The sequence below is a fragment of the Leptonychotes weddellii genome, chromosome 6 (assembly GCF_054177405.1).
Source record: "Leptonychotes weddellii isolate Sample4059 chromosome 6, ASM5417740v2, whole genome shotgun sequence".
NCBI classification, from domain to species: domain Eukaryota; kingdom Metazoa; phylum Chordata; class Mammalia; order Carnivora; family Phocidae; genus Leptonychotes; species Leptonychotes weddellii.
This window is the reverse complement of record NC_138374.1, coordinates 130,404,040-130,417,320: the sequence shown is the minus strand read 5'-3', so window position 1 is coordinate 130,417,320 and position 13,281 is coordinate 130,404,040. Positions and strand designations below refer to the sequence as shown.

Genomic DNA, 13,281 nt, shown 5'->3' with positions numbered 1-13,281 from the left:
TTGAGAAGTTTGCTATCAGTTTCACAGTTGTTACTTTGCAAATAACATGTCTTCTCTCATTGGAAGAACACATGCATCTAAGGAGACTACTGATCAATGTATGTATTTGTTACGAGAGTAACCACTTCATACAAGATTTCCAATTTCAGGGATTAGGCAGGGGAAGTTCATGATAAAAGCATCCTCTCATCCTTTACAAAGGAACACGGCAGGAACTAAAGGCCACTGTGACCAAAAGGAAGCTCTGCAAGACTTCCTACCTCTAACTATAACCTTGCCTCCAGGGGAGGACTAAGAGTGCCTTGCCAAGAATCCCGTAAGTCACCCAAGGGTTTAAAGGGATGCCAAGCCCTCATTTTTATACTCCCATGAGTTACTTCTCTCCTTTCCTCTCATGCTTTCCACTTCTTATAATAGGACAACTCTATATTTTGAGCTTATAAGGCAAGTATGATAAAATAGTACATTTAAAACTTTGAGTTTAGCCCTTCCTGGCCAATGTTTATGTTCAGATTACTAAAAACATGTATCTAGGAATATGGTACAAAACAGATCTCACCTTGTAGATGAAATAGCTAAAATTTTGGCATCTTTATTGATCCTGGGTCATATATTTGGCTTGGAAACAATGTACAACAAATAGTTCCAATTAAGATATTACAAACTAAATTTTTCTTCCAGATCTCTAAATGCTCATGGAGAGCCAACTTCCATGGTACATGGCACACAGCACAGACTTGAGAGTCAGGCCCACAGAAAATATCCATGTAGGCCAAACAAGAAAGATGCTATTTGCTTCTCATTACATAAACAATGCCTGAACTTATCTAACCAACAAACTTATTTTTCTAAAAATTAATCTGTGACTGAAAGTACTATCATGTTTGCTGGGTGCCATTCTCATTTGAATCATACCCAAAAAGGCTAGAAATAACTCAGCACTAGAAAGTGGCCCAAGTGCTAAGGTTGTCTATGGCTCTTGCTACAAAATAGTTGCCAGTCTAATTTGAATGTTTAAAAAGAATGACAGGAATTACAGGGGGGTTCTTGATTTCAAGAGAACTTCCCAGAAGGAGGTGGAGGACCAAGAAATCCACCTGCCTGCTTGGTGGCAGCTCGTGAAGGGGCAAGACCAAGAATCTTCTGGATGTTCTGTGAAGAAAACAGAATTAAAATTGGGTTTTAATATGAGATAGAAGAGTATTTATATAGATCCCATATGAAGAGAAGGCATATAAATTAAAAGTACCATTATAACCTAAAATAGGACAATTACTACCGTGTTATTTTTTAGAAGGCTACAACACAATGGAGGTCATAAGACAGTAAAAGCCCTCTCACCTAATGCGACCTTGGTCCACAACCAAAAGAAGCTGATTTTTTCAAGTGGAGAATCATTAAAAGAGGTAATCTTTTATTTCAACTCGAAGCATATAAAGTATATTCATTAGCTGTTTCTTACAGCAAGGCCTTTTCTCTCAATATGGATCATCAGCTGAATTTAGTCATTACTGCACCATCTAAAGCCGAAACTGAAATACTCAGTTTCAGTTTTTTCAGAGTGGTAAGGGATCTTAGGTTCCTGTAAAGCAATCTGAGTCCAGAATCCTCCTAGATTTCTAGCACCTCCCCTCACCTTTTCACTTGTCTCATTATATCCAATTCAGCAGTTTTTTCAAAAATTCACCTTCATTAAAGTAGTTCTCATAAAAATCACTTTTTACATTCATATTTTATTACTTACTATAACATTAAATTACATAAATACAACAACAAGTAAAACCAGCATAAACAGTTTTAGGATAGATACAGGCTCTTGAAAAGCAATGACTCACCTGGTAGGAACAGACAGGTGTGGGCATACCACAGAGCAAACCATGAATGGAGAGTGTGATGCGGGGATTAAATGCTATGCCTTTTTAAAGAGGGAAGTGAGAGGGTTTGTGAATGTGGAGAGCTTCAGTTAAAGGTCAGGTGTTAAGATTCTGTACAGCATTCATAAGAGCGAAAAACTTTAAAGATTATCTACTTTCTCTTGCTCAATTCTTTCATTTTGTATTTGAGGAATTCCAATGAAAACCTGGAAAAGTGTGATGGTTTGTCCAAAATTACAAAGTTAAATGAAGAGCAAAGTTAGAATTAAAACCCATGTGTTTTGATTCATAATCGGATGGATGCTCTTACACAGTACTTCCTATGTTAAAGTTCTGGTCTTCAGAACACACTCTACCCCGTTGGTAGGCAGGTGAGCAAGCGCACATTCACTCAGTAGTTACTGAGCACCACTGTACATAACGCACCATGACAATACCCATAGCCAGCCTTCTCTGAAGTGTATACAATCCCTCAGTCCTTCATCATTGGGAATGAGGACTGCTACAGATTTGAGTGTTTATATTTCTGACATAGCACACTGCCAGAATATAACAGAATATATAAAAATGAAGACACAACTTTAAGAACTCATTCAAATTATATTTATCACAAAAACTTCATTCATTCATTTATCCATCCACTCACACACTCACAACACTGCAGCTTGTGCTTTCTTTTTTTTTTTTTAATTAACATATAATGTATTATTTGTTTCAGGGATACAGGTCTGTGATTCCTCAGTCTTATATAATACCCAGTGCTCATTACAACACATACCCTCCCCAATGTCCACCACCCAGTTACCCCATCCCCCCAACCCCTTGTGCTTTACTTTAAAAAGAAATCTGGGAGGAAGCTAAGAAAAAAAAAAAATCAATCATTAGATCAGGCTGCTTCTCCTTAGTAAAGCTGGAGAATGTATTACTTTTATAATAAAAATAACTCCTTCATGCCTGCTTCTAAAAAGGTGTACAAAACAGTAAGACCAAATGATATGTCACTAATTTCCCATTTCTTTTATTTAATCAGTAAGTCTTTACTGACCACCTACAATATATCCAGCATTAAGCAAGGCACTGTGGGAAATGACTTTAAAGATAAAATTTGAAAGAATAAGACATTACAGAATTAGCTATGGATAAACACATTTGTCTAGTTAACAAACACACTAATACAGTCTAGACAAAATATACTAGACATCCTTGATCAGTTTTTCTGTAGAGACAGGGGCCAATTAAGTGAGTCCTTACCACTTTAGAAATAAAGACTAGTGTAAAACCTCTGATGCCCTTTAAATTACAGGTTTACTGTAATTTAAAGAAACATCTCAAAGGAAAATAGGAAATATTTTGAAGGGTAGACTGTTGACGTCTTTTTTTTTTTTTTTAAAGATTTTATTTATTTATTTGACAGAGAGAGACACAGCGAGAGAGGGAACACAAGCAGGGGGAGTGGGAGAGGGAGAAGCAGGGACCCTGGGATCATGACCTGAGCCGAAGGCAGACGCTTAACGACTGAGCCACCCAGGCGCCCTGACGTCCTATTTATGAAATAAAAGCATCTAAATGACTACTGGATACAAGTCCACTGCTCTAGATGGGGAAGAGCTCAAACAGCAACAAAAACATTAAAACGGACACACTTTATTGGCAAGGCTGAAGTTCATGGAAATCCAGGCAGCTCTATACTTTGTTCTCCTGTGGCTCTTGTCACAGGCTTCCTTTGGGAACACTAAGTTTATCAATGTTACATTACTCAAGTATTTGTATTTTACTATAAATGCTTTCTATGTACTACATGCAATCTTATCCTTTAGTGAAATTCTAAACAATCTGTTTAAATTCCTATAGTTTCACAAATGAACCCAGGGCTTTTGATGGTTTTCTTAGATAAGATTTTCTCTGCTTCCCTGTCCGTGAAGTCTTTTTGGTGTAGGAGCTAACTGATGCTCTCAAGATGCAAAAAAGATGGGTAAAAAAGAAGAGGTCACCATTCTCTCTCCACAGTAGTAATACCATCCAACATTTCTATGCACCTTAAAGTTTACAAATAGTTCTAAGGACTAGATGCCAGTCCTCAGTTATCCTTGCTTTGGAGATGAGAAAGTTGAGACAGAGAGGTTACAAGTCAGGACGTGAACTGACATACAACTCAAAGTACAGCTTTCCTCTATTAAACCACTCTCTAAGAGATCATTATCTTAGTAATAAAAAAGATCTTGTAGCAGTCCTGGCCTATAAAAACATTCTGTTATGAAGATTACGTATGAGCACATGAGTATGTTACATCATTAAGTAAATAAATGCAGGGGTGCCTGAGTGGCTCAGTCAATGAAGCGTCTGCCTTTGGTTCAGGTCATGACCTTGGGGTCCTGGAATCGAGCCCCGCATCGGACTCCCTGCTCAGTGGAGAGCCTGCTTCTTCCTCTGCCCCGCCTCCCCCTGCTCATGCTCTGTCTCTCTCTTAAATAAAGTCTTTTAAAAAAATAAATAAATGCATATAAATTCAAACCCACAAAATGTACAACACCCAGAGTGAACCCTAAAATAAATTATGGACTCTGGGTGACAAAGAAGCATCACTGTAAGTTCACTGACTAGAACAAATGCAGTGCTCTGGTGCTGGGGGTTGTGGTTGGGGAGACTGCGCACATGAGGTGGCAGGGACGAGATGGAAAATCTCTGTACCTTCTGCTCAATTTTGTAGGGAACCTAAAATTGCTCTAAAAAATAGTCTATACAAAATGCATATAAAAACTGTAGGGGCGCCTGGGTGGCTCAGTTGGTTAAGCAACTGCCTTCAGCTCAGGTCATGATCCTGGAGTCCCGGGATCGAGTCCCGCATCGGGCTCCCTGCTCAGCGAGGAGCCTGCTTCTCCCTCTGACCCTCCCCCCTTTCATGTACTCTCTCTCATTCTCTCTCTCTCAAATAAATAAATAAATCTTTAAAAAAAAAATAAAAACTGTAAAGAGGGCGCCTGGGTAGCTCAGTCATTAAGCGTCTGCCTTCGGCTCAGGTCATGATCCCAGGGTCCTGGGATCGAGCCCCGCATCGGGCTTCCTGCTCCAAGGGAAGCCTACTTCTCCCTCTCCCACTCCCCCTGCTTGTGTTCCCTCTCTCGCTGAGTCTCTCTCTCTGTCAAATAAATAAATAAAATCTTAAAAATAAAAAAATAAAAATAAAAAATAAAAACTGTAAAGATATATAAAAAATAACAGTTTATATATCCTTTTCTCATTCCTTGTCGCCAACTTTTTGAAATATTGCTAAACAGGATAATTTATTAAAAAAATTTTTTTTTAAGATTTTATTTATTTGTCAAAGAGAGAGAGAGAGTACAAGCAGGGGGAGTGGCAGGCAGAGGGAGAAGCAGACTCCCCGCTGAGCAAGGAGCCCGATGCGGGGCTCAATCCAGGACCTTGGGATCATGACCTGAGCCGAAAGCAGATGTTCAACTGACTGAGCCACCCAGGCGTCCCTATTTTTAAAAAATTTTTTAAAGATTTTATTTATTTGAGAGCGAGCGAGCAAGCACGAGCAGGGCAGGTAGCAGAGGGAGAGGGAGGAGACTCTCCACTGAGCATGGAGTCTGACACAGAGCTCGATCCCAGGACCCTGGGATCATGACCTGAGCTAAAGGCAGATGCTTAACCGACTGAGCCACCCAGATACCCCTGAACAGGATAATTTAAAATAAAGGTGAATATTTCTATGGGTGCTATCTCAAAGGGCTAGGCATTGTTCTAAGTACTTCACATGAATGTTCTCATTTAATCCTCACAACAGCTCAGTGAGGCAGGCTTATTATCCTTATATGCAGATGAGGAAAAGAGTCAACTGTCAGAGTGATTCAATAAATTCTTACTGAGCATGACACACTGTAGCAGATACTTTTGTATACATTATCTCCATTATGTCTTTCAACAACCTTATCCATTAAACTTGACCTGACTGCTTTCCTATAATCTCCTAATTCTCCTCCAATTTTTCAGGGCTTCTTAGTAAGATTTAGCTTAGAGATATGCATTTTGCTGAAAGACAAAAGCTTTTTTTTTTTTTTAAGATTTTATTGATTTATTTGACAGAGAGAGACAGCGAGAGAGGGAACACAAGGGCATAGAGGGAGAGGGAGAAGCAGGCTTCCCATGGAGCCGGGAGCCCGATGTAGGGCTGGATCCCAGGCTCCTGGGATCACAACCTGAGCCAAAGGCAGACGCCTAATGACTAAGCCACCCAGGCACCCCAAGACAAAAGCTTTAATATATTATAAAGATGGTATGGAAGAATACTTAATATACATGCAAAATACAGTACGATTTGGTAAGGTTATAGAAAAATATAAAACAATTATTTTGAATTTCTGTTCTGTCCTGTGTAGTAGGGTAACAACTAAGGAGTGTATGTCAGAAGGGAAAAACAAAGGAAAAACATTTTCCCATAATCATGCCTTCAACTGGCAGGAAACCCAGAAAAATACCATTACAGGATTTGCGTTCCTTCCTCTTTGCAAAGGATAAGAACCGGTGATCAAGAAAAGGAAGTTGTTGGTTGCTAACTGGATATTTTGGGAAGACCCAGGTCACTAGCCATAAACACATTCTGCTAAATGTTATTCCTTAGTCATTTAACTAAAATAACTCAGCCATGGCAAGCCTTAGTTTATTCTTTGTTAGTTTCTCTGGCATCAAACAACCAGCCTTCACTTCCAATTGATTACAATTTCTCATCAAGTTCCCGTAACATAATCTTTACTAGATCCATAAAGCTGTATGGAAATCCGATCACCTCAGATGGCCCCACCCAACAACCCTAGGGTTTTCACATTCTATCTAAATTAGATGTTTTAGAGAATGATGTAGAGATGAAATATTTACTGAGAACAATGGCAGTACACTGGAGTACCCAAAACACTACTGGGTCAGCAATCAGAAGACTTGAGTCCCAGTACAGGCAAACCAGGCAAAGCAGCAATAAGGCAAAGTCTTCTCACCTTACCGAATCTCAGTTGCCCAACCCCCTGGAAAGAAGAGGGATCACTAGATCAATCACTTTCAACCCTTTAGGCCACAGAATCCTTTCTTTAAATAAAATCTCATGAAAAAACCCTCTACAGAAAACAGATAAAATACTGTTAGGGACCTGAGGCCTCCTGCTGGGCCCTTCAAGCTTCCCATCAAGCACCTTCAAGAAGCCAAAGTCCCGTGGCTCTAGCATTCTAGAATGTGACTATGTTCTAACAAATTATATTGCAGATTTCAACACACATCTTGCAAAGTGGAAATCAAAATTCTGAAAGGAACATGAGCACATCAAATCTGCACTAGAGTAATGCCACTTCCTTTGTAATGCTGATGAACTTTTCTGTCCTAGGTTGTCAAAGGCCTTGCTTATAATAAAGGTCTTTTTTTTGAGGGATGGGGGTATGTCAGGTGATCAAGTGACAATCCAAATCTGTCTCTCTCCTAACCATCTTTCCAGTAAAACTTCCCTTAGATCCTGTTTAGCCCTTCATCTGAGGATCAGTCAAGGAGAATGTTCTGAATTGTAGTTTAGCGCAGGAAGACAAGATGTATGTTTGTATATTATATATGTACTCACGTATGTAATGTATTTTTAATCCTATAACGAATGGTAGGATGTGGCTGGTACAGAGTGGGGTATCTAAAACTCAGAACGAAACTTAAGTCTCACTGGTTTGAAAAACCAAAAGACAGGGATTTGGGTGACCAGCAGCTTAAAACTGAGTGAGCAACTCTTGGAAAACAGTTAACAGAGGAGAAGTTCACAACTACATTTAAACTCTGCCCAAATCTCTTAAACTATGCCAAGTGTGAGACAGCTTTCAAGTAGCCCAGCTGAGACTAAAATAACTGAGATTTCAGGTACTGCCTACAAGAAAGGAGACAGAGTATAGAGTTTGAGTGCCAAGTTAACTTCCTGCTTAACTAAAAAACTGAGCACTCTTCCAAAGAATAACAGACACCTATCATAACGATGTCCAAGATACAATCCAAAATAATTAGATATACCAACAAACAAGAAACTTGACCCATACTTAAGAAAGCAGGCAACAGAGTCCAATCTTCAGATTATCCAAATGTTGCAATCAGTAGATAAGGTTTGTATTTTAAGGCAGCTAAATAGGGGCACTTGGGTGGCTCAGTCGGTTAAGTGTCCGACTCTTGGTTTCGCTCAGGTCATCATCTCAGGGTCATGTGATCGAGCCCCGCATCAGGGTCCGTGCTCAGCGCAGAGTCTGCTTGAGATCCTCTCTCTTCCTCACCCTCTGCCCCTCCCCACCTCTGCTCTCAAGTGCTGTCTCTCTCTCTCTCTCAAATAAATCAATAAAATCTTAAAAAAAAATAAAGCAGCTAAATAACTATGCCAAAGGGCATAAAGTATGTTCATAATAAATTAAGAAATAGGAAATCTCAGCAAGGAAAAATGATAGCAAAAAAAGAACAGAATGGAAATTCTGGAACTAAAAAATATTATATCAAAATTTAAAAATCATTGTGTGCACTTAAGGTTAACTCAGATGAGGGATGACAGAGAAGTCAGTAAACTAAACACAGATTAACAGAAATTATCCTATCTAAAGAACAGAGAGGAAAAGATTTTTAAAAATTGAACAGAGCTTCAGGGTCCTCTTAGACCATACTGAAAAGACAAGACATGTAAGAAACTGGAATCAGAAAAGAAGAGAGAAGGAATGGGCAGGAAAAAAACTCTAGCAGCATTTAAAAAAAAATTTAATACCCTAGGCATATCCAGCCAAACTGCTGAAAACCAAACTTAAAGAAAAAAAAAAATCTAAAAGCAGGCAGAGAAAAGTGACACATTATCTATAGGGATACAAAGATATGAAAGACTTCTCATCAGAAACAATGGAGGCCAGAAGATAGTGGAAAGGCATTTTAAAAAGCTGAAAGGAGGGCTCCTGGGTGGCTCAGTCGTTAAGGGTCTGCCTTCGGCTCGGGTTATGATCCCAGGGTCCTGGGATCGAGTCCCACATCGGGCTCCCTGCTCGGTGGGAAGCCTGCTTCTCCTTCTCCCACTCCCCCTGCTTGTGTTCCTGCTCTCGCTATCTCTGTCTTTGTCAAATAAATAAGTAAAATCTTAAAAAAGGAAATAAATAAAATAAAATCCTGAAAGGAGGGGCGCCTGGGTGGCTCAGTCGTTAAGCGTCTGCCTCCGGCTCAGGTCATGATCCCGGGGTCCTGGGATCGAGCCCTCCATCGGGCTCCCTGCTCAGTGGGAAGCCTGCTTCTCCCTCTCCCACTCCCCCTGCTTGTGTTCCCTCTCTTTCTGTGTCTCTCTCTGTCAAATAAATAAATAAAAACAAATAAATAAATAAAATAAAATGTTGAAAGGATTAAAACAAACAAATGAGAAAAACCCAATCAACCCAGAATTCCATATCCAGGGAAAATATCCTTTAAGAATAAAGAGAAAATAAAAATACTTTCAGATAAATGAAGATCAAGAGTATTTGTCACCAGCAAACTTACACTACAAGAAACACTTAGAGGGGCGCCTGGGTGGCTCAGTCGTTAAGCGTCTGCCTTCGGCTCAGGTCATGATCCCAGGGTCCTGGGATCGAGTCCCGCATCGGGCTCCTTGCTCAGCAGAGAGACTGCTTCTCCCTCTCCCTCTGCCTGCCTGCCGCTCCCTCGCTTGTGCTCTCTCTCTCTCTCACTATCTCCGTCTCTCTGTGTCAAATAAATACATAAAATCTTGAAAAAAAATGCTCTGATAAGATTGGAAAAGCCCTACTCATCCTACAAGATAGAACTAAAATGGCCCCTTTGTATAAAATTTTAGTTTCATCCCTTAGCCATTTTGCTTCCATAGCATGTTTTTTTTTTTTTTTCTGATACCATTTTGTACATGCACACACACATCAAGGGCATCAATCATACTCTACTATTACTTATGGGTCTGTCTTTCCACACAGATTATGAATTTCACAAAGGTAGAAACCATTGCTTTTTACCCTGTACTCTCAGCATCAAAGAAGAATTCCTGGCATTGTATAAAGACTTGAATCACTCTTCAGCAATGACAGGCAATATTCTAAATAAAGCCTTGAACTCATGCACTGAAACAACTCACAAAGAGATCAGGTTAAGGTAATGCCGAATAATCTGTTCTTCTCACTTACTAGTTAAGCTATCATTTTCTGAACCACCTGCATTCTCTTAACTGATTTGAACTTAAGTACTAAAAATGAAAACATTCTGCTTGTAGATGAGCTATACATTAATGAACTAAGCTCTAAGTCTTAAATAAAGTGACATATGTTAATGATGAGGAACAGGAGATGGCAGGCATTTGATCTTCTCATTTTGATGGCTTTAAATATACTGAGATGACATAATTAGAACCTGCTTTTATACATACACAGGGCACATCAAAATTCTTTGCCCTAAGCAAGCCAAGAGTGAAAAAAAATAAAAATTTATTTTTATCACTCTTCTGAGCACATATACCTGTTCAAAGAGACAATGACAAATTCTCACGGATACTTTTTCAGATACAGTCATACATACATAAAGTTATATGTTAAGATATGGGTGAAAAAAGAAAAAAAAAATAAAACTCTTCCATTCTTCCTCAGAACCACTAATCCTTTTTGCTTTCAAAGAAAGAGCATTCCATTCATAGGTTTTACAGTTCTATAAATTCATAAGAATAAGCCAGTTTTCCCCTTAGCTGTTTACCAGGTAAGTTTACTTGGGTTTTTACTGAGATTTAGAGCACTTTTTATAGAGGAGATCACCATTTACAGAATCTGTTACTGACTCATAAGAAGAAGAAAATAAAAAAAAGCAAGTACTTTAATTTTGGGAATTAAGGAAATTTCCTTCTATTCTTGAATTCCGTCACTACCCTGGACTAACTTAACACCCCTGCTGGAAGCTGGCAAACCTACCATTTCCGCTGCTGCAAATTCATACAAAAGAAATAGTTGGTGGTGTGAAGGTCAAGGCAGCTTAATCATTTGTTCACTAAGCACTAAGGAATTTTAAAAAAGGAGAAAGATAAAATGAGAAAAGGTAATTAGATTTATTTTCAGTTAATGACATATCACCCTGTTTCAATCTATAAAAAGCAACTTTATCCTATCTTGGGCTGGGGAACAAATATTAATTTTATTTATTTTTTATTTTATTTTATTATGTTAGTCACCATACAGTACATCATTAGTTTTTGATACCCCAGAGGAGGGGGCACTAATTGATCTTTTAAAAAAATGTGACCCTAAGAACTGCTAACATTCTGTGTCACTGTCTTCTGATTATCATAACATGGTGAGGTTGTCCACCAACCCCCTTTCACCTTTGTGAAAACTGAGACTGAGAGACACTCCAAGAGGTTGACATTCCCAAGGATACTTAGCCAATAAAGTAGCAACAAGATTCAAACACTGGTGTTTTACCCCAAACACTGTACCTCCTCAACCTTCCAATGCATTCCTCCTCTCTCCCCATCACTTTAAAGTTTCTGAAGTAGGGGGGCATCTGGGTGGCTCAATCATTAAGCTTCTGCCTTTGGCTCAGGTCTTGATCCCAGGGTCCTGGGATAGAGCCCCACATTGGGCTCTCTGCTCAGCAGGAAGCCTGCTTCTCCCTCCCCCACTCCCCCTGCTTGTGTTCCCTCTTGCTGTCTCTGTCAAATAAATAAATAAAATCTTTAAAAAAAAAGTTTCTCAAATAGGAATGTCTTAAAATCTATTATATGATCAGTATAGCATTATTTTTGCTTTCCCTTGAAACCTCTTAAGGCAATGGTCAATCATTTAATTAATAACATCCTAGCATAGGAAAAAATATGTACAAGATGAAAACCAGATTCACAAATACTTATGTGAACTAGTAATACATCATAAAATTGTGTTAGTTTAGGTTCAAAGTTCAACCTTGGTTTCATCTGCTTCTACTCTGAATGACTAATATAATAGAAATAATTTTAGGGGTGCCTAGGTGGTTCAGTCGGTTAAGTGTCTGCCTTCAGCTTGGGTCATGATCCTGGAGTCCCAGGATCGAGCCCCACGTCTGGCTCCCTTCTCAGTGGGGAGTCTGCTTCTCCCTCCTCCTCTGCCCCTCTCCCTACTCCTTCTCTCTGTCTCTCTCTCACTCACTCTCTCAAATAAGTAAATAAAAAATTTAAAAAAAAATTTTTTTAAATGGTGTTTTTTTTTTTTAAAGATTTCATTTACTTATTTGACAGAGAGAGACACAGCCAGAGAGGGAACAGAAGCAGGGGGAGTTGGAGAGGGAGAAGCAGGCTTCCCGCCAAGCAGGGAGCCCGATGTGGGGCTCCATCCCAGGACCCCGGGATCATGACCTGAGCCCAAGGCAGACGCTTAACGACTAAGCCACTCAGGCGCCCCTAAATGTATTTCTATACCCTCATAATTGATAATGATTTTTTAAGTGAAGCTATCGGGAGAAAAATTAACCTTTTAATTTCAAAAGAAACAAAGGTTCCATGAAGTCAAGGACCATAATTATGTGTCAGTTTTGTTTAAAACTGTATAATAAGCACCCAGCCCGGAGCATGATACCTGTCTGTGCTCAATTTTGTTGAGTAAATAAATGAACACTCTATCAAGGAATTATTACTAATGTGATAATGATCTCTTAAGGATGGGGGAAGATGACTGAAGCAGAGAGATGCCCTTAATTCATCCTAATATTATACCCCCATCATAATAAGGGGAGCATTATTGTCATGAAGGGAATAGAGCTAGATGGTTTAATAACACCATCACTCACATTTAGTAAAGGAAGTGGATTCTGGTTAACACTATAGAGATGTTACTGATATATGTAAATACGGTCACAATCTTTCACAAAAGACTTTAAAAACATAAATTCAGGAAACCCAGTGGTCAAAGTATCTAATCACTTTAGCAATTAAACTACTGACAGTTTCAAGGCACTAATAACAGAAATGTTTCTCATTCTCCTAGATGCTATACTCTAATTTACTATCAGAAGACTTCTCTGTTAAAACAAGCAAGGCCACCCCCAAAGCTAGAGGTAACCTGCATAAAATATACATGGTTTTTACATGTTTAGCATAAAAATTAACCCTGAGCTAATGAAACTATAGTTTTATTCACTGAAACGAAAACATGAAAAATTATCCTTTAATACATGGTCTCAGGTTGGTGGTGAACTGAAGGCTTAAGATGAACAGTCCTGGGTAAAATGATGCAGTAGCTGTGAAACCAGCTGGGGAATCCTCAAAAAATTAAACATAAAATTGCAGCATGACCCAACAATTCTACTTCCGGGTATATACCCCAAAGAAGTGAAAGCAGGAACTCAAACAGACATTGATATTCCATGCTCACAGCAGCATTACTCACAACAGGCAAAAGGTGGAAGCAACCCA

At 39.1% G+C, this 13,281-nt stretch overlaps 1 protein-coding gene across 4 annotated transcripts in view; it reads right to left on the bottom strand.

Annotated features, from left to right (window-relative positions):
- Positions 1-567: 567 nt before the first annotated feature.
- TMCO1 (transmembrane and coiled-coil domains 1) overlaps positions 568-13,281 on the bottom strand; it is a 52,329-nt gene continuing 39,615 nt past the window's right edge. For 3 of the 4 annotated variants that reach the window (XM_031037585.2, XM_006741992.3, XM_031037584.2), the window contains one exon: positions 568-1,152. In XM_031037585.2, the coding sequence (XP_030893445.2) occupies positions 1,002-1,152 (151 nt within the window). In that variant the 3' untranslated portion in view covers positions 568-1,001. Of the gene's footprint in view, positions 1,153-10,810; positions 10,894-13,281 lie in introns of all 4 variants that reach the window. The other variant, XR_014146607.1, reaches the window with a different exon arrangement.